We start from the raw sequence: 22,939 nt of genomic DNA, 5'->3' as shown, positions 1-22,939 counted from the left end.
GTATGAACTTTTAACGTAACACGAGGTATGAAACATTTCGAACACAAAATGTAGCCAAATGTTTCAATAATCAATTATTGTAATGCATTCATGTTTATCGCAATAATATTGTCACTTTGAATTTTGACCTATGATTTCTTAAATTTTACATCAGAATGGATAACTGTTGCGCAACTCTATACACGTTCGAATACTTTGATAAGCAAGATAAAGGCATAATACAAGCGCACTGATACACTGAATATATGTATGGATATGGGCCCGATTCGGTTATAGGTGGACGGAAATTTGAGGTTGAAGAGAGTACTATTTACAACTCCAGCCCCCCCCCCCCATCATTAGAAAAATTTAAAAATGACAAATCAATTGCATCCAAGTTAGGGATACCAATATCCCGTTGCTCTTGTGGAAAATAATTTACTATTAGTGGAGAGTTGGATCATCTGATAGATATGTGCTTGGTCTTGAATTAACTATGGCTTCACAATCACACAAAACCGATACCAATTCTTCATAACTCAGGGAAGCGCTGCCTAGTACTCTCCAAAGTAAAGATTTCAAAATTATTTTATTCTTTCCCAAAATCCGCCCCATCACGCGGCGGTCGGTGGTTTAAAGTACCACGTTATGCGATCAATGAAAAATGGCACATATAAACAAATTGATATAGTACAAGAATTCACAACACAAATCTCTAATGAAATTTTCAAAGTTATAGCGGCCTTCCTCAAGAAACAATAGGTAGGACGCGAACCTACTAAATTAAATGTTTTGAGGACATAAATAGGTTTATGAGAAGGTATTTCACCACGTGCAAAGTGCAGCTGGAAAAGCGGATATCATAATATCCCTTCTTTTATTAAAATAGACACTAAGAACAAGTCCAGTAGCTTAACTTATAAGACTCAAGAACCTGAAGATAATAATTACTATTCCTACCCTTCATAGAAAATGGAAAACAAAGCAAATATATTATAATTTACAAAACGAATAATTATGTATAACGTTTTAGGTTTAAGTTCCAATTATATAAGCAACAGAAAGTTGACCCACGGAACCTGATAGTTCAAATGACGACCGACGTGAATCTGCTCCCCTTGTTCTACCAATAAAGCCGTGAATTCCTTTTCCCATATCAGGTGTGGATAGGACCGGCTTGGCGAGCATATTGTTCGCAACATGAGATACATATACATCTTTCTCTGGCTGCATTTTTATTTAAAATTAGTACCTATAATTAGTACCATATAGAAAAACCACAAAAATTACACTTTATTACTTAAAGTTTTACGGCTCAATCCAAATGACGTGTCTTTAAATGTCGGTAGGCTACTGATCGTTTTCTTAACCGGCACGATGTCGAATGATCTCAAAATCTCTACCAATATTAACTTACACTCCAGCATAGCGAATCTTACTCCTGAAACCCAGTAATCCAATCCAAACTACCAGCAAACGATATATACTATCTACCTAGGCAGCTCTTAGGTCCTATACCAAAAGGCATCAACGAAAATGGTTTGTTTTTCCCAAATCGATCGGGATCAAACTTTTGCGGATTTGGATAATGTTTTGGGTCGTGATGGATTGGACCTGCAGGAATCCAGACACAGTCGCCTTCCTTTAGATGTACAGGTTTTTCGCCTGGATGTACCGGTTCAATGGTGTAATTTTTCGTACATCTTCTATCGATAATACTAAAAACCAGATGGATTCGAAGAGCTTCTACAAGGATGGTTTTTATCACAATCCCTACTATCCACACTTACCTACCAAAAATGACGTTCTCTATGTAGTTCATCGAGTTTATGGCTTCAAAGGTAAGTTCACCATTGTACTCATTTAATACCTCTTCTATTTCGGTACAAACCTTCTCTTGGATTTCGGGATTGAGAGCCAACTCGTATGCGGCAGTAGTTATTGTGTAAGCCACGGTTTGGAATCCGGCTATTAGAAATGTACCAGCGCCAGCAGTTACTTCCTCTATAGTCATATCGCAAACCCCCCCAGCATTTAAACTTGTTTCTTTCCTGCCAGACTGTACGTACTTACTAAGCAAGCCAACGATGTCGTCTCGTACAATATTGCTTTCTAAGCGGTAAAGCATATTCTCTCTGATTAGTTGAAGGAAGAAGTTTGTCATTTTCGACTTTAATAAGCTTGGAGCTATGATCTAAAAATTCGATGCAGTTACCAATTATAGTGTCATTATCACAAACCTTCAGTAACCGAGGGTATAAAGAGTAGACAACGTAAGTAATTCCTTTCATTCCCGAAAAATCGGCTAAAGATTTACATCCATGAAAAAAGGCATTATCTCTGTCTAGTACTGAATTGCAGGACACCCCCAGAGTTGCACTACCAATCACATCGTTTGAATATCTTTCAAATAGATCTCTCACATCTACATAATCTGTCCTCTCACAACTGTTTAAGTAATCCAAAATTTGTGTTGAGCACACTTGCATTAGCGAATACCACCGTCGAAGTTTACTACCAGTAAAGAAAGGTGTTAATGCTCCTCTAAGCTCATACCAACCGTCTTTGGCTAGAAGTGCAGATGTATTGACGATTTTCGTTTCATTTGCATACCTGCCATCGAAAAAACATTTTTTTGAAATAGTTTATCTGCACACAAAACGTTGGGGTAGATATTGTGGTTGGTAAATGACTCAAAATCGGTTATAGTAATCTTCTTGATTAGATCCAAATCGTGTACCATCAAAATTGGACGAAAATATTGGAATAGACCTACATATCTGAAAATAAAACATTACCTACTATTACTTTACATTTGTTTTTCTATCTCACAGCAGTGTGGCACATGCGTATAAATTACGCATTCATGTGAATTATCTCCTTATATGAACAATGTACTTATTTAAACAATGGTATCACCACACTAACCAATAGAGCTATAATTTATACAGCTATGTAAAAAAGAATTAGAAAGAAGAACTAGAAAAAGCATACCTCTTATCTTGATGTTTAAAATAAATGTCCTTTAAGTTACTGAATCTTGGAGTAACCATAAAAACAAGTTCAGTAAAATTGTAAAACGTATAAATTGGGTTAACTGCTGTAACACCTCGTTCACACCAATAATTGTAATATAAAAAGTAATATCTGATTATTAATAGGATTAATAAAATCCCCAATAATACAAAGCTCCACATTTCTTTGTGATTTGATTAAGTTGAAAAATGAAAGTTGAAGCAAAGAGTAACCCTTTGGTTCAAACAAACATATAACTTATCTATAATTGGGATATAAGTTATTCACAGTGCCGATAACTGGTATTACACAAACACGTTGAACTTTCACATTATGTGACCTAGTACTCTGTCAATAGCATAACGCTTCAGTGCAATCGTGAAGAAAATTCCATTAATGTACAATCGAATCAGTTCCTCCACTTTGTGGAATTAAATTTCAAATTCAAAATAAAACACAATAAGCGACACGACGTCATGCCAGACAATCTTATGGAATTAGGATTAGTGATGGGCATTAACCAACCAATAGAGATACCTCGACCAGACTATGCATAGATACATTTCTTCCAAGCGTCCCAATCGCTCTTTGTGAGTACCATCCTCCGACAATCTGTTCTTAAGATATGGAAGTATTTATATCCGATCACGATAAGGAGTAGGAGGCTATGATCGTTAGAAATTGATTCCTTTCGTTGACACCTTTTGTTAGAGTACCATGTCCAGTCCATCCCCCCTCCCTCCAAAGCTCTCTTTTGATAATAAGGAGTCAGGAAGTAGGACGGTAGTTGGTAAAAACCATGAAAGATAAAATTAATTTCTACCGCCTCCCTCTACCCTCCGGCCACCTACTGAACCTTTCATTAAAATACCATAAAGGGTAGAACGTGTGCCCCTCCCCCACCCATTTTCAAAAATGTTACTTGGCACCACTAAATGCAAATTATGAGACCAGTTAGCCTCCCCTTGAGACAGCAAAATTTTGCGGACTTTTGGAAAATGCGCTAAAAAATATAGACCGTCATTACATAAGATCACACAACTGGGTTCCCCGCCAAACTCTGCTTGCAGAGTGTAAGAAAAATGTTGGAAGAAATGTTATACCTATTAGTCTCACCAAAATTCTAATAAATTGCAATTCGACGAGCCCATTAGGGATCAGAATAAAAAAATGTGCCAAATTCTTGACAGAAAAGTTTTCTAGCTCAGACCCAAAAGTGCTCTTCACCGTCTAACGCTTTTTCTTACATTTGTTTGTGTTTATTACTAATACTTATTCATTTATTATCTAAAGTTCGTAAACACAAAGCTCCTTATTCAATTCAATCGGCACAATAAGAACGACATTTTACAACTTAACCCTTAAGAGGGTAAGACACCCTCATAAAGTTGCCAATGACTTTATTTATCGACTGTAGTTGTTAGGTTCTACTTCTCTTTACAGTATTACTATTAACACAGGTTTTAGTCTTTAAATTTGTGATATTAATTAACCATTATAAAAACTGCGGAATACACATGTACCTAAATTGATATTTTAACCTCGATTTTAACATAGGTATTGATATTTTATTTTAGGTTCTTTGCATTAAAATCAAAAAGAATGCAACGGCCGAACTGCAATCGCTCATCCTAAATAATAAACGCGCACTAAGCTGCTAGATAGTTTTCTAACTTTAACATGTTTTCTCCGGTTTTTTATAATAAAACGTAGCATAATTTTGTTGTACGCAAAAAAGAAAGTTTTTCGAATAATTTAATAAAAGTATTGCCTTTCTATTTAAAAAAAAGTTCCTCACGGCCCTAAAAACTTAGATATTAAAAAAAGACAGTTTTACATCATTCATAATGGCCCGTATGAATAAAAGTAAGCAAATGCTTATACATACTTGCAAAACTCAAAGTAAATACTCGTAATTGCCCCTTCATACTGGTCTGTTTAGCATGGTTTAGCAGCGCTGCATTGCCTCATGTCCTTCTGCTTAGAAGCGCTGCTAAGTCGCCCAGTGCGAAGGAGCACTTACGAGTATTTACTTTGAATTTTGCAAGTATAAGCATTTGCTTACTTTTATTCATACGGGCCAATGTCTAATGTACATTCGTAAAATTTTAACGAAATCGTAGTCACCGTTTTGGCGAAAAATTGTTTAGTTTTCCTCAGTTTTTTTGTAATGAAATCTGGCAAGAGAAAAAAAATCTCGATCAAAAGAGCCTAATGAAAGTGCGCATTTGCTATTTCAAAAAATTCAATTGTTTTTCGACATTCATTTGTTTTCTGAAATAAAACAGTGGAATGCTGCCTTATTACGGGAAATAAAATATTAATCAAATTTATATAGAAAAATTATGTACCTATACAGTCAATATTTACCAAGATGGTCCAGATGACTAATCTTGTTTTGCACCGAAAAATTTAAGCAAAGAATCCATGGTAACCATTGTCTCAATACTCATCGTCCATGGATTTTAAGCTACGTTTAAGCTAAGCTCCGCTTAAATTTGTCGGTGCAAAGGGCCATTTAAACCTTGTATTCCTATTCCCATGTGAAGTGTGGATTGATAGGATTGGGTAAGGGGACGTATTGTTCGCAATATACACAATTACACATAGGTACATCTGGCTGGATTTTTATTTAAAATTAGCTCACTTAGTACCATACGGAAAGAACCACAGAAATTACAGTTAATTCCTTAAAGTTTTACGGTTCAATCCAATTGATGTGTCTTTAAATGTAGGTTGACGACTGATCGTTTTCTTAACCGGCACGATGTCAAAGTATCTCAAAATCTCTACCAACATTAACTTACACTCCAATATAGCGAATCTTGATCCTAAAACTCACTAATCGAAACCACCAGCAAAAGATTTATTTATACTTGCCTACGCAGTTCTTAGGTCCTATACCAAACGGCATTAACGAAAATGGTTTCTTCTTCCCAAATCGATCTGGATCAAATGTTTGCGGGTTTCGATAATGTTTTGGATCGTGATGGATTGCACCTGCAGGAATCCAGACGCAGTCGCCCTCCTTTAGATGTACAGGTTTTTCGCCTGGATGTTGCGGATCAATGGTGTAATTTCTTGTGCATCTTCTATCGATAATACTTACAAACAGATGGATTCGAAGAGTTTCTACAAAAAAAGGGATTTATCGTAATTCCTATTATCCACACCTACCAAAAATGACGTTCTCTATATAGTTCATCGAGTTTATGACTTCAAAGGTAAGTTCACCATCGAACTTATTTAATGTTTCTTCTATTTCGTTACAAACTTTTTTCTGGACTTCGGGATTTATAGCCAACGCGACGATAATATAATGGATTCCGAAAACACGTTGATTTAATCCACATAATACAAAAACAATTCGTCCTTGCAAGGAGACTAAGGATATCAAACAACCTTTGAAAGGTGTATTTTAAAACACAGTAGTAGCCTTTGACTTTAAAAAATAGATCTTGCACAACTGCAAGGTTGTATATATACACCGTTCGATCGTTATTACCTCGGTAGGTATCAATGGAATTTTGTTTTTATGTTTAATGAAATCAAAAAACTTAACCCGGCTTAGTGATATTTGGGATGCAAGTATTTATGCATTAAATTTAACTATTGGTCTAATTTTGGGCTTCATACTATTCTAGGTATAAAAAATAACTAAAGGATGATCGGGCGGTACACTTTTGAATTTAAACCGCATAGGCCACAACCTTAAACGGATATACAGGGTGCCCATTATGTATGGAATATGCATATCTCGACAAATATCGACTGTATACAATATTTTTCTGTATATAAGTTGTTTAACATGTTATTTCCCATAATAAGGCAGCATTCTTTTGTTTGTATTTCAGAAAACAAATGAATAACGAAAAACAATTGAATTTTTTTAAATAGCAAAGCACCCTTTCACTAGGCTCTTTTGATAGAAATTTTTTTTCTATTTTCAATGACGTTACACGTTAGCACCCGTGTAGAAGAAATTAGTTTTTATTTGCGCTTTTTAGCGCATTTCCATAAAAATAAAAATAATGCGCTATTGTGGTCCCTTTGTCCGTCCGTCTATCCGTCTGTCCGTCCGTCCGGTCGCTATACTAGATCTTTATCTTAAAACCTATTGTGCTACTTTTTGCGCTATTTGGTTCGTTATGGCGTCGAGGCTTATGCACCAAGGATTTTCTGCGTTTATTAGTAAAAAATAAAGTTTTTCATGTAGTACCTTTGCCGTTTATTAACGATCCTCAATATAGTTTATAATGTTGTATTGTCTGTTGGTCTATCTGCTGCCTGTCCGTTTGTCTGTCTATCCGTGTGCACGGTCACTTTGTTTAGAAACGTGGGATCGCTTTGAAAATTAGTACATATGTTCTTAAGGATATAAGAAAGGTCGCTAGTGTTAAAATATAAAAAGGGAATAGGAGGCTGAAAAAAGTGAAGTGGAAATCGCGCGTGGGTGCAAAAATGATGTAAAGATTTGAGAGACGATTTTTTACGTTTAGTTAATCTGTGATTGAATTATAGTGCATTTTATGTTAATAAAGTATTCATTAAACATTTTAAAATAACAGGTTATGGCAGCCCAGAACGTTTAGTAAAAAAAAAAGTTTGACAGTGACGTAAGTGGAAAATGATTCGCCAACAAATCGTAAGTTTCCCTTATATTTTAAAACGGACTGAAATCGACATAAAATTAGTGTACGGATCGCGTTAATGCTAAATGAAATACGATATTACGAAAACGAAATAAACATTGCACCGATAGGTAACGAATTAGACGAACGCGTTTTACCGAGCGTTTTACAATCGCGAAATTTTGAAACGTACGTAAATTAGTAAACGCATATAAAATGAACGATTTATCGCACCATATCTCGAAACTGAACGACGACAATTATTCATCGTGGAGCATTAGAATAAAAAGTTATGCGACAATGAAAAATCTAGATACGGCTTTAACGGACGGAAATTTCGCAACGAAACCAGAAAACAAACAAGCAGACGATAAATGCAGAGCCCTAATTGTTTTGAATGTGGACGACCGCAATCTATCTCAAATCGACGAATGCAGCACCGCATACGAAATGTGGAAAATTCTGGAAAACGCTCATGCCAAAATTGATAATTTTCACGCGATATTATTAAAAGAATTCGTGAATTCAGAGAAGAAAACAACGGAATCAATCGATGAATACGTCTATCGCAAATGTGAGATTCAGAAGAAATTAAATGAGCGCGGATTAAAATTCGACGAAAAAATCAAAATCGGTATTATTCTAATCGGATTACCGGAAACGTACGAGCAAACTATCCGGACCATAGACTTAAGCAAAGAAGATTTAACATTAGACCAGATTAAAACGAAGTTACGTGAAGAAGAAAAGTTGATCAAGAACAAAAATTCCTCAAACGAACACGCAACGATTAATATAGCAAAACGAAATAACGAAGCAAAAACTGAACCTCGCGAACGTGAAAGTCAACAGAAAAATTGGAGAAACGAACGAACCCAGGAACGTACATATGGGGAAGAAAATTCTAGATGCGAAACGTCATATCAATCGGAAAGCATTAAATGTTTTCGATGCAACCGTTACGGACACATCGGACGTTTTTGTCCACGATACGGAGATGATACGAACGGAAATAGAAATAAAATCGAAGCTCAAGGCCAAAAGAATAAAAAGGAAAATTCTCGAATCACCGTGTGTCAAACCAATTATGTCGCAAACGAAAAGAAAGAAGAATGGATAGTAAGACAGCGGATCCACAGATCACATTTCAAACGACAAGAAGAAATTCACAAAAATGAAGATGGAGAATCGAAGCATAAGATGCGCGGGAGAAGAAATATTAAAAGGAGAAGGCATAGGAGACGTAAACGTAACATTGGTCCAGAATCGAGAAAAACGAGAGATAATCTTAAAAGACGCGCTTTATGTTCCTAAATCGACAAACAATCTAATATCTGTGTCAAAACTGTGCGACGACGGAAATTCTGTTAATTTTGACGGTAACGCAGTAACTGTTAAAGACAAAACGAATAAAACGATAATGTTTGGAAAAAGAGACAACGACATATACAAAATAACGGAGGACATTTCTCGAGCAGACGTAGCAACATGCAGTGAATGGAACGAATGGCACGCAAGACTAGGTCATCCAAGTAAAAATGAAACAAGAGAATTGGCAAATTTATACAATCTCAAGATTAATGCAATGCAAAAATCCTGCGACACATGTAATGTATGCAATATTAAAAGAAAGAAATTCCCTCGAATGACGGCAAATAGAAGAAGAAATTGTTTAGACCTGATACATAGTGACGTAATCGGGCCAATAACTCCATATTCAAGAGGAGGAAGGAGATACGTCGTGACATTTATCGATGACTACAGCCGATATGCCGAGATCTATACCATCAGACACAAGAGCGAAGTTTTAAACAAATTTATTGATTACCAAAAGAAGGTCGAACGGATGCATGACAGGAAAATTAAAGAATTGAGAAGCGATAACGGAGGCGAATATTTAAACAGGGATTTTGAAACTTATCTACGAACACAAGGTATCCGAAGGGAGCTGACCACGCCATATACGCCGCAGCAGAATGGAGTGGCGGAACGTTTAAATCAAACACTTTTAAATATAACAAGATGCCTCATGAACCAATCGGGAGCCTACGACGATTTCTGGGGTGAAGCAATATTGACTGCAAATTACATTCGAAACCGAAGAACAACTACGAGTAACGAAGGAAAGACGCCATACGAAATATGGAGTAATAGAGTAACAGGAGTAACTCATATGAGAAGTTTTGGATGCAAATGTTGGTACAAAAACAATCAGCCCAGACAGAAATACAAGCCTCAAGGAAAGGAAGGGATTTTTATTGGATACGAACCCTATTCCAAAGCTTATCTGATATGGGATCCAATACAAGAATGTCTAATTATAAGCAGAGACGTGAAGTTTGATGAAACAAGATTCCCAATGAAGGAAGATAACAATAACGATAAAAACGAAAATGAAGTAATATGGAATCGTTTTATCGATCCATTCATAGATGACGAAGAGCATAGTATGAACGAGTCGAACGATGAAAATAAGGAAAATAATAATGAAGACAAACGAAGCGAAACGAAAAACGAAAACGAACAAGACGATGACAGTGATGAAACGAAAAACGAACACGAGCAAGAAGTGAGTAATCAAGAAAATGATGAGGACAACGACGAAGAAAGAAATGAACTGCAACGTGAAGAAGTAACTACGACTAGGAGTGGGAGAATCAGCAAACGACCTGTATGGCTAGAAAATTACGATACCACAGGACAGACGTCATACGTCATTGCCGAATACATATCAGAAACCGAACCAAAAAGTTACAACGAGGCCATGAAAAGTAAAGAAAAGTACGATTGGCACGAAGCAATACAAGAGGAGTACGAAAATTTGATAAGTAACGATACGTGGAATATAGTTGAACGACCCAGAGACGCAAAGATTCTAAGAAGTATGTGGATATTTAAACGAAAGTACGATGACTGCGGACGAATAATGAAATACAAAGCACGACTTGTCACTCTAGGTAATCATCAAACTAAATATGTAGATTACGAGAAAAGTTTTTCACCAGTAATCATGAGAAAAACGATGCGAATATTATTAGCCATAAGCGTAAGAAAAAATTGGGAAATAAACCACATCGACGTAAACTGTGCATACTTAAATGCGAGACTGGATGAAGAAACCTACATGGAGATACCAGACGGATTCCACGAAAATTTAAACAAGAAGAAGTATGTTTGCGAACTGAAAAAAAGCCTGTACGGTCTACATCAATCGGGATATTTATGGAATCAAGAGATTAACGAATTTTTGAAAAAGATGGGGATGCAACGATCAAGAATGGACCCTTGTCTTTACTACAACACGGAAAGAACTCTGATCGTGACTCTATATGTAGACGACATGGTCTTACACGGATTGAAGACAGAAATAGAAAAATTGAAGAACGCGTTAAGTAAAAATTTCAAGATCAAAGATCTAGGCGAAGCAAGCAGGGTTTTATCAATCAACATTAAACGATTCAACGGATCACTGAAGATAGATCAACGAGATTACATTCTAAACATCCTTAAAAATTTTGGAATGACGGATTGTAAACCAGCGGCAACACCGTTAGAACTTGGAGCAAAATACATGAAAAACATGGCTGAAATAAATAACCAAGTAAAAGGCATGTATGAAAAAATAGTTGGAAGCTTATTATACTTAGCCACCAACACGAGGCCAGATATTGCTTTCGCAACGTCCTATATGAGCCAATTCACGATAAATCCAAGTCAACAACACCTACAAGGACTAAAACGAATACTAAGGTATTTAAAGGGAACCTTAGACGTGGGAATAGTATATACGAAAGATGATAAGGAAACAAACGTTAAAATTTACACTGACTCAGATTGGGGATGTGATTTAAACGACCGCAAATCATATAGCGGATATGTATCAATAATGAGTGGAGGACCTGTGTCATGGACGAGCAGGAAACAACGAACTGTAGCACTCAGTAGTGCGGAAGCTGAATTACTTGCTTTATGTGAATGTGTCAAAGAGACGATTTGGTTTAGGCAGCTATTCGAAGAACTGCAAATAATCTATGATGTGAGCCGACCTTGGAAAATATACATGGATAACATGGCTGCACAGAAACTGGCAGAGAACGAGACAACATCGGAGAGAAGCAAGCACATGGACATAAAAACGTTAAAGATAAGAGATGACATCAAGGAAGGAAAAATTTTCTTGAAGTACGTACCAACTGAAAGGAACTTGGCGGATTCATTCACAAAAATTTTGAGCAAAGAACGGACAACACGACTGAACGGATTGATGGGAATTGATTTCAAGTACGAAAGGAAATCAATTCAGGAGGGGTGTTAAAATATAAAAAGGGAATAGGAGGCTGAAAAAAGTGAAGTGGAAATCGCGCGTGGGTGCAAAAATGATGTAAAGATTTGAGAGACGATTTTTTACGTTTAGTTAATCTGTGATTGAATTATAGTGCATTTTATGTTAATAAAGTATTCATTAAACATTTTAAAATAACAGCTAGCAATTTCGTTAAAAGTTAGGTACCTACTTTAACTTCCACAATAGAAGCAGGTAATGACAATGCTGTGCAATTTACGTCCATAATAATAACATAACATATATAATTATATGCGGTCTATAGGTCGAAATTTAATAATGTAATGTGGCATACAATTTCTGTTCTTCCATTTTACCCTTATGATTCCGTTCAATACAGAAAATATGTCATAAGATTACTTTTTTCCAATTGCAACAAATTAAACCTCAATTTCAGTTAGAAAATTGCTGTTATTTATTAAAACTTTATCATGAGTGCAAGGCTACTAGCACTAATGCTCTATGGGAATCGCGAGGCGCATGCAGATCAATGATATCAAGAGGTTATGGATTTCAAGGATCGAGTGTGGATTATACCGGTTGGATTGGTTATACATATACAAACATATCCTTCTGTGGAATGATTTTATTTAAATTAGTAAAATGGCTGCCATACACACAGCTTGGATTTTTGAATATAGAGTTATAAACTACACCTTATTACGTATAATCTTACGATTTAATCCAATTAATTTTCCTGCCATTGTAGGTTGGCTACTGATCGTTTGCACGATGTCAAAAGACCTCAGAATCTCAACTAATATTAATTTGCACTCCATCATACCAAACCTTGAGCCTAAAATCAATTAATCCAGCCTATAGGTAAAGGATGCGTGATATCTACCTAAGCAATTCCTAGATCCGACACCAAATGGCATTAACGAGAATGGCTTCTTCCTTTCAAATCGATCAGGGTCGAATTTTTGAGGGTTTGGGTAATATTTTGGATCGTGGTGGATTGCACCGGCAGGAATCCAAATACAGTCGCCTTTTCTTAGATGTACGGGTTTTTCATCTGGACGTTCCGGTTCAATGGTGTAATTTTTCGTGCACCGTCTATCAATAATACTTAAAAATAAGTGGATTCGAAGCGCCTCTGAAACAAAAGTTGGTATTACAATTTTTATTATCCACACCTACCAAAAATGACGTTCTCTATGTAGTTCATCGAGTTTATGGCGTCAAAGGTTAGTTCGCCGTCGTACTTATTTAAGGTTTCTTCTATTTCGTTACAAACTTTTTTCTGGACTTCGGGATTTATAGCCAACTCGTATGCGGCGAAGGTGAGGGTGTAAGCAACAGTTTCGAATCCGGCGATTAAAAACACAGCAACCCCAGCAGTTACTTCCGCTATAGTCATATCGCAAACTCCCCCTGATGCATTTAAACTTGTTTCTTTCATACCAGACTTGTTCTGTATGTACTTAGTGAGCAAGCTAACAATGTCGTCTCGTACAATATTTCTTTCTAAGCGGTAATGCATATTCTCTCTGATTAGTTGAAGGAAAAAGTCTGTCACTTTTGATTTTATTAAGCTTGGAGCTATGATCTAAAAATTCGATGTAGTGAATTATAGTGTCATTATCGCAAACCTGCAGTAACCGAGGGTATAAAGAGTAAACAATGTAAGTAATTCCTTTCATGCCCGAAAAATTGGCTAAATATCTACATCCATTAAAAAATGGATTATCTCTGTCCCGTACAGAATTGCAGCACACCCCCAGACTGGCACTACCAATCACATCATTTGAATATCTCTCAAATAGATCTCTCAAATCCACGCAGTCGGTACTTTCGCAACTATTTAAATAATCCAAAACTTGTTCTGAGCATCTACGCATTAGCGGATACCATCGCCTCAGTTTACTACCAGAGAAGAAAGGCGTTAGCGCTCCTCTTAACTCGTACCAACCATCTTCGGCTAGTGCAGACGCAGTTATAGCAACTTTTCACCCTACATTTATATACCTGTCATTGAAAACACGTTTTTATGAAATAATTTATCCGTAAATAGCACATTTGGGTAAGGACTGTGATCGGTAAATGTGTCAAAATCTTGTACACAAATTTTCTTGATTAGGTCTAAATCATTCACCATCAGAATGGGACGAAAAAATTGGAATAGGCCGACGTATCTGGAAATAAGACATTACAATTTTAATTCCCATTACGATAGCCACCTACCTCTTATCTTGATTTTTAAAATAGAGGTCTTTTAGATTCGTGAATTTTGGGCTAACGCGAAAAACAAGTTCACTAAAATTGTGGAACGTATAAATCGGGCTAATGGCTGGAACACCTCGTTCACTCCAATAATTGTAATATAAAAGGTAATATCCGACTATTAATAGAAGGATTAATATAATCCCCAATACAAAGCCCCACATTTCTTTGTAAGCACTTTTTATTTAGTTAAGATCGGTTAAGATGTTAAAACGAATGAAAGTCCATGCAAACATGCAGTTATCGTTAATTGAGAGATAATAAGCTGTTTTTTAAGAAAGAAAATAAAATCCAATTGTCGCCAAACTTTGAACTGATTCTTAATAGGTGAACTGGTACCCACTAATGGCATAGTGAATGGAACTCTATTAATAGGTCAAATCTGTCCATAATTTCACCGTCTAATGGGATTTTTTAATCAATAACGCATTAAAAATAGATTGGTTTTGATTACCACCTCCTACTATTGATGACACAACACTATATCAAGCACTTATCGATAACCTATAGTCCAGCACATAGTGGTTTGCTAATATTTTTATTGCGCAATGATGGAGCTACTGTCAACATCAGCCACATAGACCTACAGTTTCGAACAGTAATTCGCTAAAACTTCCAGGAAGTCCATTTTAAACGTACAACAATGTTTGCGTCTCTTTGTTAGGCAATAAGAACTAATCTTATCTAATGCCTAACCATAATCCTGGAAAGAGCAAAAGAATGAGGATGGTACACAAATTTCCCAGGTAATTAAGTGCTCAGAAGGCAAGTCTCGCTGTAAAGAAACTCAAAATTGTGGGGATTATTATTACTATTAGAAGCAGCTATAATATTTTGCAGTGTAGGTACCAATGTACCATTGATATTTTCTAATAGTTTTTAATGTAATTTTGTCAATGAAGGTTTATGACAAGTAAAAAGAAAAATAATTTCATTTTACTTCGTTTCTACTACGTTATCGAGTCCGTCTGCCTGTTCCTAAAGGTAATGTACACCGGAGTTGTCAATAAATGTCGAGGATTTTTATTTTCGACTAGTCCGTCATGAATGAAAAGCTGGTGTCGTTTGACAATGACTATGACAATTTATTGGAGTTTCAAAACGAAGTTGCTTGATAAAGGATAAATGTTGGAAGGCTGTCAGCAATGCGAAACCAGAACCAGTTACGGCAGAGTAGAAGTCAAGTGAGCTGGCAATGGTTGAGGACAACCCGCTGATTCATATTTGGATACTTGAAACAGCAATAAAATTGAGACTTGAGGTAATCTCAGAAAGGCGTCAAAAACACGCTACGAGTACCAAAGTGTCTCTGATGACCTGATGATCTGATGATCTGAAAATTTGCCGTCTTCGTCTTGAGTCGACGTTATTATACCATGGTCGACGGTGATATGGAGGCACACATTGCGACACTGACAGACCTGTTGGAAAGGTTGAACGAAATGCAGAAAAATGCAGTTCTGGGTGACCAGCGGCTGGTGGAAATTTTATTTAGCAGCCTCCCAGAGAAGTACACAACTCTGGTAACTGCCCTGGAGGCGAGGCCGAATGCAGATATAACCCTGGATCTCGGCCCTCGAGCTTTTTAACTCATCGCCCTCGAGAATATAAACATCACTAAAATAACTGTTGCTTACATGGTAAATGGTACTTAGGTTGAATTTCCACAGGCGACTCGACAGCAACTCATTTTTCATCGCCCGTTATTCATTGATGATTATAGCTCCGTCGTTATCTGCGGAAGTCTGCTTTGATATTAATACTTTCTCCGACTACGTCTTATTTTTACTAAAAATTGAATTAACTTTAAATATTGACATTCCAGATTCGTATGTATATTACAGTGTCCTATTTGTAATATTTCAAGAATTATTATTGTTTATGTTCTACCCCTATCAAGTATTTTCTTTCTTTAGCTTATCAAGACCAGACCAAGAATCTCTGCCTTGTTTTTCCCTTTTGGTAACTATTCTCTTTTTGACTCAAGACTAAGTGGCGCCTATCCGGTTTACTTTTAGTAGGTACCTTTTCCCTTTTGCTAGTGTACAAGAACCCCGATATTCACCCCGACCCACCTCTACTTTGCCTGAGCTAAACTGGAAGTAGAAAATTTGCGTAATATATGTACCTCTACAATAAACGCGTCATGCTGTGTTCATCGCTATTAATTAAAAGTCGAGTCCGCAAAAATTGTTTTTTGTTTAAAAATTGTGGTTTTACGGAAAAATTCGTACTACATAATTAAGAGGTAGCCTATTACCGATGTATATACAATGGTATTACCTATGCGAAGTAATAAATATACATTTAAATGTTAAAACATTGGCATTACTTTCATCCGGTGGTCCGGAATGGTCCGCGAAATCCAGGGAAAAAATTAAAAACAATTATCGCTACAGTTATTTATTTGGACATGGCCGATTTATCTGCCCATTAATCGCCTTTTACGATTTCCAGGGCGGGAGTGGGTCGATTCTTCCCCCGAGCCCACAGGGGGTTGTATGACTGCACCTATTTACTAAGCTACGTGATTGTTCCAATACATCTTCTGGCTCGTCTTCTGGTCACCTAGCGTTCGGCCGATTTCTGGGCCAAATTAAATGTATAAAATTCAATTACTATGATACAAAAGCTAAAAAAGAAAAAAGACATGTAACGAAACGGGCTGGCAAAATAGGAATGATATAATCTTTCGCAGTGTGGCACAAGATTTAGGGTGGGGAGGAAGGTAAAAGGGTTATAACGTTCTCCTTGCAGCTGAAATGTTTTTTTTTAGAAAATAGAAAATGAATTCAACTTTAATGCGCGTCTACATTTCATTATTCGTATCTCGCATTAACTACGACAACAAAATGCAAAAGAGAAATACTTAAACGTCTCGAATCGTACAATAAAAATCAACAGCAGTTAAACAAATTAATAAAACAAATGTAAATTTTTGTCTAAATTTTGATTCTCGATAACAAAAACGGATTTGGAAACCGCACAAGGTAAAAATTTCTATAGGTAGGCATACCTTTTAAAGCCAAAGTTAGTAAATTAGGGGTTGGGCTGGATTACGTTTTGTGATCGTTGCCGAAGGTTATGTGGGGTAAATTGCATTTGGTTTTTGTCTCAATTTCTTTTGTTAGTATAAAAATTGAATCCGCGCAAGGTTTGGTTCACTTTCTCAGTGAAATTTTGTACAGTTCCCTTTTTAAAACATATGCTAAAATATTCCATAAATTTACGTCAATTATAGTTAGTAAATGAAGACCTTCGATCTTCGTTCGTTAGCATGTTTTTATTCGGTTTGCACATGATGGTAATGTTTATTTTTAAATGAGAGAAACACAATCGAATGTTAATTGCGTACACAGATAATTTGTCATTAATAATTAAGTTAAGTATTGATTTGTATTAACCTCAACCATTGAATTTATTATAAATTCAACGCCTGAACCTGTTTTATCTCATTTGAATAGTGGCCATTTTAACTTGGATAAGGTCACTATCGCGTGAAAGACCAGCACAATAACATTGACAATACAATATGCAAGTTGAGATATAACGTGTACCAGTGAAGATCCACACATAAGTGAGTACTTATATTTCAAAGTATGCTGCTATTGTTATTATCTATAACAAATAATTTAGTAAACTACTTAGACCTCTACCAATCACATCATAAGAGCACAGTAAAACTGCGCACCAGGGGTCTATTTCATAAGTTACTTTGCATCTTTGCACTTTGCATTTTTCAGATAATAGGTACCTATTTGGGTCCATAAAAACTATTTTGACACTCGAAATAAATGTAAAGTAGGGATGAATAACACATGAAATGCTATACGTTTACCAAAATATTAGAAACCGATAATAATCTTTGCACTTTAAAATTATGCAAATGCAAAGTGCAAGTGAAAGAGTTAGCTACGTTATGATATAGGCCCCAGGCAGAGTTGGGCAGAATACTTTCAAAAAGTATTTGAATACTAAATAGTAAATACTTTACACAAATCAAAGGTACCTATTTGAATACTAAATACTTTTACGTCCAGCACAAGCAAATACTAGATACAGATACATTGAAAAGTATTCAAAGACTTAAAAAAATAAGTATTCAAATACTTTAGAATGTATTCGAATACAGTAAAAAGTATTCAAATACTTGTCACTCAAATACATTAAAAATTTAAAATAGTATACTAGATAAAAGGCTTAATACTACTTAAAAAATCAAGTTATACTTTGTATGGGGTTAGCTTTTTTTATATTTCTAAATTTCTATTGTTATATACAAATTTAAGGGGAGTAAAAGCGTATTATTATTATATTATTATATAGGAGGTACCTACCAGGACCTTTCTTATACCAGTTATATCCTTAAGAATACGTGTATCTATTTTCAAAGCGCCTTTGATTTGTGTAAAGTATTTACTATTTAGTATATTCAAATACTTTTTGAAAGTGCACATGATACGTGCGCCTTTCTGAAATTAATCCTAGCGATTTTGGAACAGATCCATTTTTGACCATCCATTTGTCCGTGTGCATATGATAACTTGTTTAGAAACGTGCGATCGCTTTGAAAATTGGTACACATAGTTTTAAGGATATAAGAAAGGTCCCTATTGTTTTTAAGTTACGTAGAGACTGTCGAGTTCGGTATTCAGATGTCTCGGATTTTTATATTTCATTTTGTGACAATGGAAACTTTCCCTAAACATTTCTAAATTGAAAAAGTACTGCCTTTCGAGGCCGGAAAAAAAAATTGTCTGAGATCGAGAGTCCATAATTTCAAACAGTTTGAAGATTGGGCTACTAGATCAAAAGTTACAGCACTTTCAATTTTTTTTCGAAATTTGTTTTTTGTCCATAACTGTTTATTGAGAGGTCTAATCGAAAACGTACGAATTGTTTTGGATTCTACGCATTTTCTTATAGAATGCGGCCTGTAGAATCCATAATTTCAAACAGTTCCAAGATTGGGCTACTAGTTCAAAAGTTACAGCCCTTTGAATTTTTTTTCGAAATTGGTTTCTACTCTATAACTTTTGATTGAAAAATCTAATCGAAAAAGTACGAATTGTTTTGGATTCTACGCACCAACATTAATAAGAAAAGGTGTTTTCCCGAGAAATTTTGATGCAGTCGATTTTTGGTAAAAAAGGAAGGTTATACACTGCCTTTTTTTGAGGCCCGAAAAAAAAATTGTGTCAGATCGACCCGGAAAAACATTTTCTTATAGAATGTGGCCTATAGAATCCATAATTTCAAACAGTTCCAAGATTGAGCTACTAGTTCAAAAGTTACAGCCCTTTGAATTTTCTTTCGAAATTGGTTTTTAGTCTATAACTTTTGATTGAGAAGTCTGATTGAAAAAGTACGAATTGTTTTGGATTCTACGCACCAAAATTAATAAGAAAAAGTGTTTTCCCGAGAAATTTTGGTGAGTCGATTTTTGGTAAAAAAGGAAGGTTAGGTTAAGTATTCAAATACCTTGCGAAGTATTCGAATACTTTACGAAGTATCCAAATACTTTGCGAAGTAGTCGAATACTAAATATTTGTGAAAGTATTTGAGTTACAAAAACAAATACTGCTTCCATAAAAGTATTTAATTACAAAGTATTTGAATACTTTAAAGGATTTGAATACTGAAAAGTATTTACAAAATCGAATACTGCCCAGCTCTGGCCCCAGGTCCATGCACGTTTATTATGAATCTTGGCTTGCTACTATTCAATATGCCTTAGAATATGTGTTGAACGTAGTCGGAGTTTACCAAAATAACAAATTGCGTCAATTTAGATTGACCCATATGACCTATACGATTTGTTAATTTAATTTATATGGTTTCACTTTTAAAATACTTTAAATAGAGTAAATGCTTGCAAATGTTTAGTTAGCAAAACAGTAGCAAGACCGTTTTTGACAAAGACAGCAATTTTGTTTAAATTTTGTTAGTGTCATACAGTGTGTCCCCGGATTGACTTCACAATACGTGTAATTGATCAAAAATGTTTGAATCCCGTTTTGATATTTTGGGGTCCCGGTCTGCTTGATCTGAAAAGAATTTCAAGCACATTTTTTCTTTTTAAAATCGAAGATGGCTCTGACAAATGAGAAAAACATTTATATTGAGGTAAAGCATCATTTCGGCAGTGTTTAGAATATGAAATTATGTCCATATGTAAAATTTCATAAATATCGGACCACTTTGATTAAAGCAGTAAGTATTTGATTTTCTAGTCTCGCACTTAATTAATTTCAAGCAGATTGTTTTAGGTGTCACTTTAATTTTAATAGCGAGCAATAAAAACTCATTTGTTTTATTTACACAGAGTAGTACTTACTTGTTTTTTGTGATTGCCATATGGATCAAAAGTAATTCGATATTTGTGAAATTTTACAGATGATGGGCATAATTCCATATTCTAAACAACTTTTCTTAATAACAGTGGGCTGTGTATTATTAACCGAAATGGCAATTTACCCCAACATAACATTATTTTTTTCTCAATTGTCACGGCTATCTTGGATTTTAAAAAGTAAAACTGTGCTTGAAATTCTTTTAGACCAAGCAGCCCGGGACATCAACATCAAAACGAGATTCAAACATTTTTGATCAATTACAAATATGTATAATGACACGCTGTATAATTGAAAATGAATGCAAAACTTCTATAGGAAAACTTTTCCTGCCTATTTTGAATGCGACATAAAAGTATAGTCATTGTCCACATATCAAAGTGTAAAAAGTAGGTAATACAGCAGATATGACTATCTCAAAACTGTATAGATAAACGCGTAGGTAACTAATTACTTAATCATATTTTTTCCTAATGAGTAAATGACTGCAATTAGTGTCATCCTAATCAGTGACAATTAAAAATTTGCAGAAAATGGCGCCAATTTCAAGGATAATTTCTCTGAAGGTAATTTTGAGTGCGGCTGCAATAGGTATTGTAAGCGCACTAGCTGTACGCATGTACCAACGGCGCAAAAAGCTAAAGCCGCCAACAACTTGGGAGCCCGTGGGACAGGTAAAAAATTTGTACATATACCCTTTAAAAAGTGGAACACCTATCGAACTTCAAACTGCTTTATGCACAGCATTTGGTGTAAAAACGCCAGACGTACCAAATTTGCACCAATTCAGAGACAGGTCAGTTGCTAGCGACTGCTGCGATATTATTATTTTGTATTTTTAGGAGTTTCGTCGTTTACAATAAAAATGACCTAAAATTCCAAACGGCTAGAACTATACCAAAATTGGTGTTGATCAAAATTGAAGCTGTGGATGAAAATCACATCAAATTCTCTGCCCCAAACATGCCAATTTTAACCATTAAGGCACCAAACAGAATCGAGAACAAAGTTGTTACAATTAGGTAAATATTATAAAAATACAAAAATAAAACTCCAATGATTCTAGTCAACATTTTAATGAAAAGATACCCACAATTGATTGTGGCGATGACGCCGCCAAATGGATATCTCAATACGCATCTGAGCAAAAAATGGAATTAGGAATTGCCTTTCACGACGCAAAGCAGCGTAGAAATCTGAGCAAGACTCACCAGAAGTATTTTGGAATTTACCCAACATTAAGTAACGATGCGACAGTATGGATTAACCAACACACAATCTCCATGTTCTAACCTACTTTTAGGGCCTGCACAGTGATTTTAGCAGTTATCTGCTAGTGGGTGAGTCATCTATAAACGATCTGAAGGACAGGGCTCCTGAAGCAAACATCGATACCCTTAACTTTCGGCCAAATATTCTCATCGAAGGTACCCCTCCATTCGCTGAAGATGAATGGAAATGGGTGAAAATCGGCGATGTGGTACTGTATTTTGTGAAATGGTGCACCAGATGCGTTCTTACCACCGTTAACCCAACCACAGGCATTAAATCTGAACAGAACGAACCATTAAAGACGCTGCGCACGTATGTGCCAAAATTCATAGTTGATATTATTTATGTGTATATTCCTAGGTATCGCATGTTGAAGGATTTAAGAAAGATCAGCGTTGACGGTACTTCTCCATTGATGGGCATTAATATGGCTTATCATTCCGGTGAAAAGATTAACGTTGGGGATGTTGTTTATGTTGGAAAATAAATTTATATCAAGAAATCTATCGTCAAATTTATCTGTTCCTTATGCAATGGTTATTTAAAAATAAAAATAGTATTTTGTAAACATTGTATTTCTTTAGACTACCCCATATGAAAATGAACATTCCTAGGGACACTAGGCGATCTTTGTGAATTCAAGATAGACACATGACCAAAAACTATTTATAAATCTGAATTTGTACCATTTCAATGGTCCTTTTACTTCTCTGTGATCACTGATCAAGGTACCCTAAACCCTTTGACAGCATTCTTTAAAGGATAAAGTAAATATCGTAATACAACGGTTAGCACTATGTCACGTTAAAAATACAAGCTTGGACGAAGTCAGAAGTTAAGATAAAATAAGTTAATGAAGTAAACAAGGTAAGATGAGTTAGCAGACGCCAACGAAACTAACCATCAAGCACTAAGGGGCGTCTTCACAAACGAAAATATCAATTTCCAAAAGATTTCTAGAAAGCTTGAACATGGAACCTGGAAGTTTCCGAAAAATTCATCCTAAAGCTGTACAGATAAAATTCGGACATCAGAACAAACGACAAAGGTCAAGAAGAAGATTTTCTCGATCAAGAGACGGGCGAAAGGAGAGGAATAATTGGAATGGAGAGTACCGAAAGGAA

General features: G+C 35.7%; 5 protein-coding genes across 10 annotated transcripts; 2 read left to right on the top strand and 3 right to left on the bottom strand.

Annotated features, from left to right (window-relative positions):
- Window positions 1–959: 959 nt before the first annotated feature.
- On the bottom strand, window positions 960–3,604 carry LOC116169267 (cytochrome P450 9e2-like). 3 transcript variants are annotated; one of them, XM_031485315.1, is made up of 8 exons: window positions 2,974–3,513; window positions 2,812–2,915; window positions 2,593–2,759; window positions 2,220–2,548; window positions 1,774–2,173; window positions 1,474–1,725; window positions 1,280–1,420; window positions 960–1,231 (listed from the first exon to the last, which is right to left on the bottom strand). In XM_031485315.1, the coding sequence occupies exons 2-8, from the start codon at window positions 2,841–2,843 to the stop codon at window positions 1,215–1,217; spliced, it is 1,338 nt and encodes a 445-aa protein (XP_031341175.1). In that variant the 5' UTR covers window positions 2,844–2,915; window positions 2,974–3,513; the 3' UTR covers window positions 960–1,214. The 3 variants fall into 3 exon arrangements, 2 of the variants coding, with proteins under 2 accessions (XP_031341175.1, XP_031341174.1); XR_004144914.1 differs by lacking the exon at window positions 2,812–2,915 and having other exon boundaries at window positions 1,770–2,173; window positions 2,974–3,604; XM_031485314.1 differs by lacking the exon at window positions 2,812–2,915 and having other exon boundaries at window positions 2,974–3,511.
- Window positions 3,605–5,605: 2,001 nt separating this feature from the next.
- Window positions 5,606–6,749, bottom strand: LOC116169281 (cytochrome P450 9e2-like). Its single transcript, XM_031485337.1, has 3 exons — window positions 6,172–6,749; window positions 5,875–6,126; window positions 5,606–5,825 (listed from the first exon to the last, which is right to left on the bottom strand). The coding sequence occupies exons 1-3, from the start codon at window positions 6,197–6,199 to the stop codon at window positions 5,677–5,679; spliced, it is 429 nt and encodes a 142-aa protein (XP_031341197.1). The 5' UTR covers window positions 6,200–6,749; the 3' UTR covers window positions 5,606–5,676.
- A 1,092-nt stretch (window positions 6,750–7,841) lies between these two features.
- LOC116168028 lies at window positions 7,842–8,939 on the top strand. Its single transcript, XM_031483673.1, has one exon. The coding sequence runs from the start codon at window positions 7,842–7,844 to the stop codon at window positions 8,937–8,939; it is 1,098 nt and encodes a 365-aa protein (XP_031339533.1).
- A 3,596-nt stretch (window positions 8,940–12,535) lies between these two features.
- Window positions 12,536–16,012, bottom strand: LOC116169268 (cytochrome P450 9e2-like). The gene is made up of 6 exons (XM_031485316.1): window positions 14,152–16,012; window positions 13,936–14,102; window positions 13,560–13,888; window positions 13,108–13,516; window positions 12,812–13,063; window positions 12,536–12,763 (listed from the first exon to the last, which is right to left on the bottom strand). Exons 1-6 carry the CDS (start codon window positions 14,352–14,354, stop codon window positions 12,618–12,620), a joined length of 1,506 nt encoding a protein of 501 aa, XP_031341176.1. The 5' UTR covers window positions 14,355–16,012; the 3' UTR covers window positions 12,536–12,617.
- Window positions 16,013–17,503: 1,491 nt separating this feature from the next.
- Window positions 17,504–22,383, top strand: LOC116169274 (mitochondrial amidoxime-reducing component 1-like). 4 transcript variants are annotated; one of them, XM_031485325.1, is made up of 6 exons: window positions 17,504–17,767; window positions 21,074–21,339; window positions 21,386–21,565; window positions 21,610–21,799; window positions 21,847–22,127; window positions 22,176–22,383. In XM_031485325.1, exons 2-6 carry the CDS (start codon window positions 21,077–21,079, stop codon window positions 22,300–22,302), a joined length of 1,041 nt encoding a protein of 346 aa, XP_031341185.1. In that variant the 5' UTR covers window positions 17,504–17,767; window positions 21,074–21,076; the 3' UTR covers window positions 22,303–22,383. The 4 variants fall into 4 exon arrangements, with proteins under 4 accessions (XP_031341185.1, XP_031341186.1, XP_031341188.1 ...); XM_031485326.1 differs by lacking the exon at window positions 17,504–17,767 and adding an exon at window positions 20,862–20,985; XM_031485328.1 differs by lacking the exon at window positions 17,504–17,767 and adding an exon at window positions 20,881–20,981.
- Window positions 22,384–22,939: the final 556 nt, after the last annotated feature.

Source organism: Photinus pyralis, unplaced genomic scaffold (assembly GCF_008802855.1).
Source record: "Photinus pyralis isolate 1611_PpyrPB1 unplaced genomic scaffold, Ppyr1.3 Ppyr1.4_LG4, whole genome shotgun sequence".
Lineage (NCBI taxonomy): Eukaryota > Metazoa > Arthropoda > Insecta > Coleoptera > Lampyridae > Photinus > Photinus pyralis.
The sequence above is the reverse complement of the archived record's forward strand: the minus strand, read 5'-3'. Positions and strand labels throughout refer to the sequence as shown.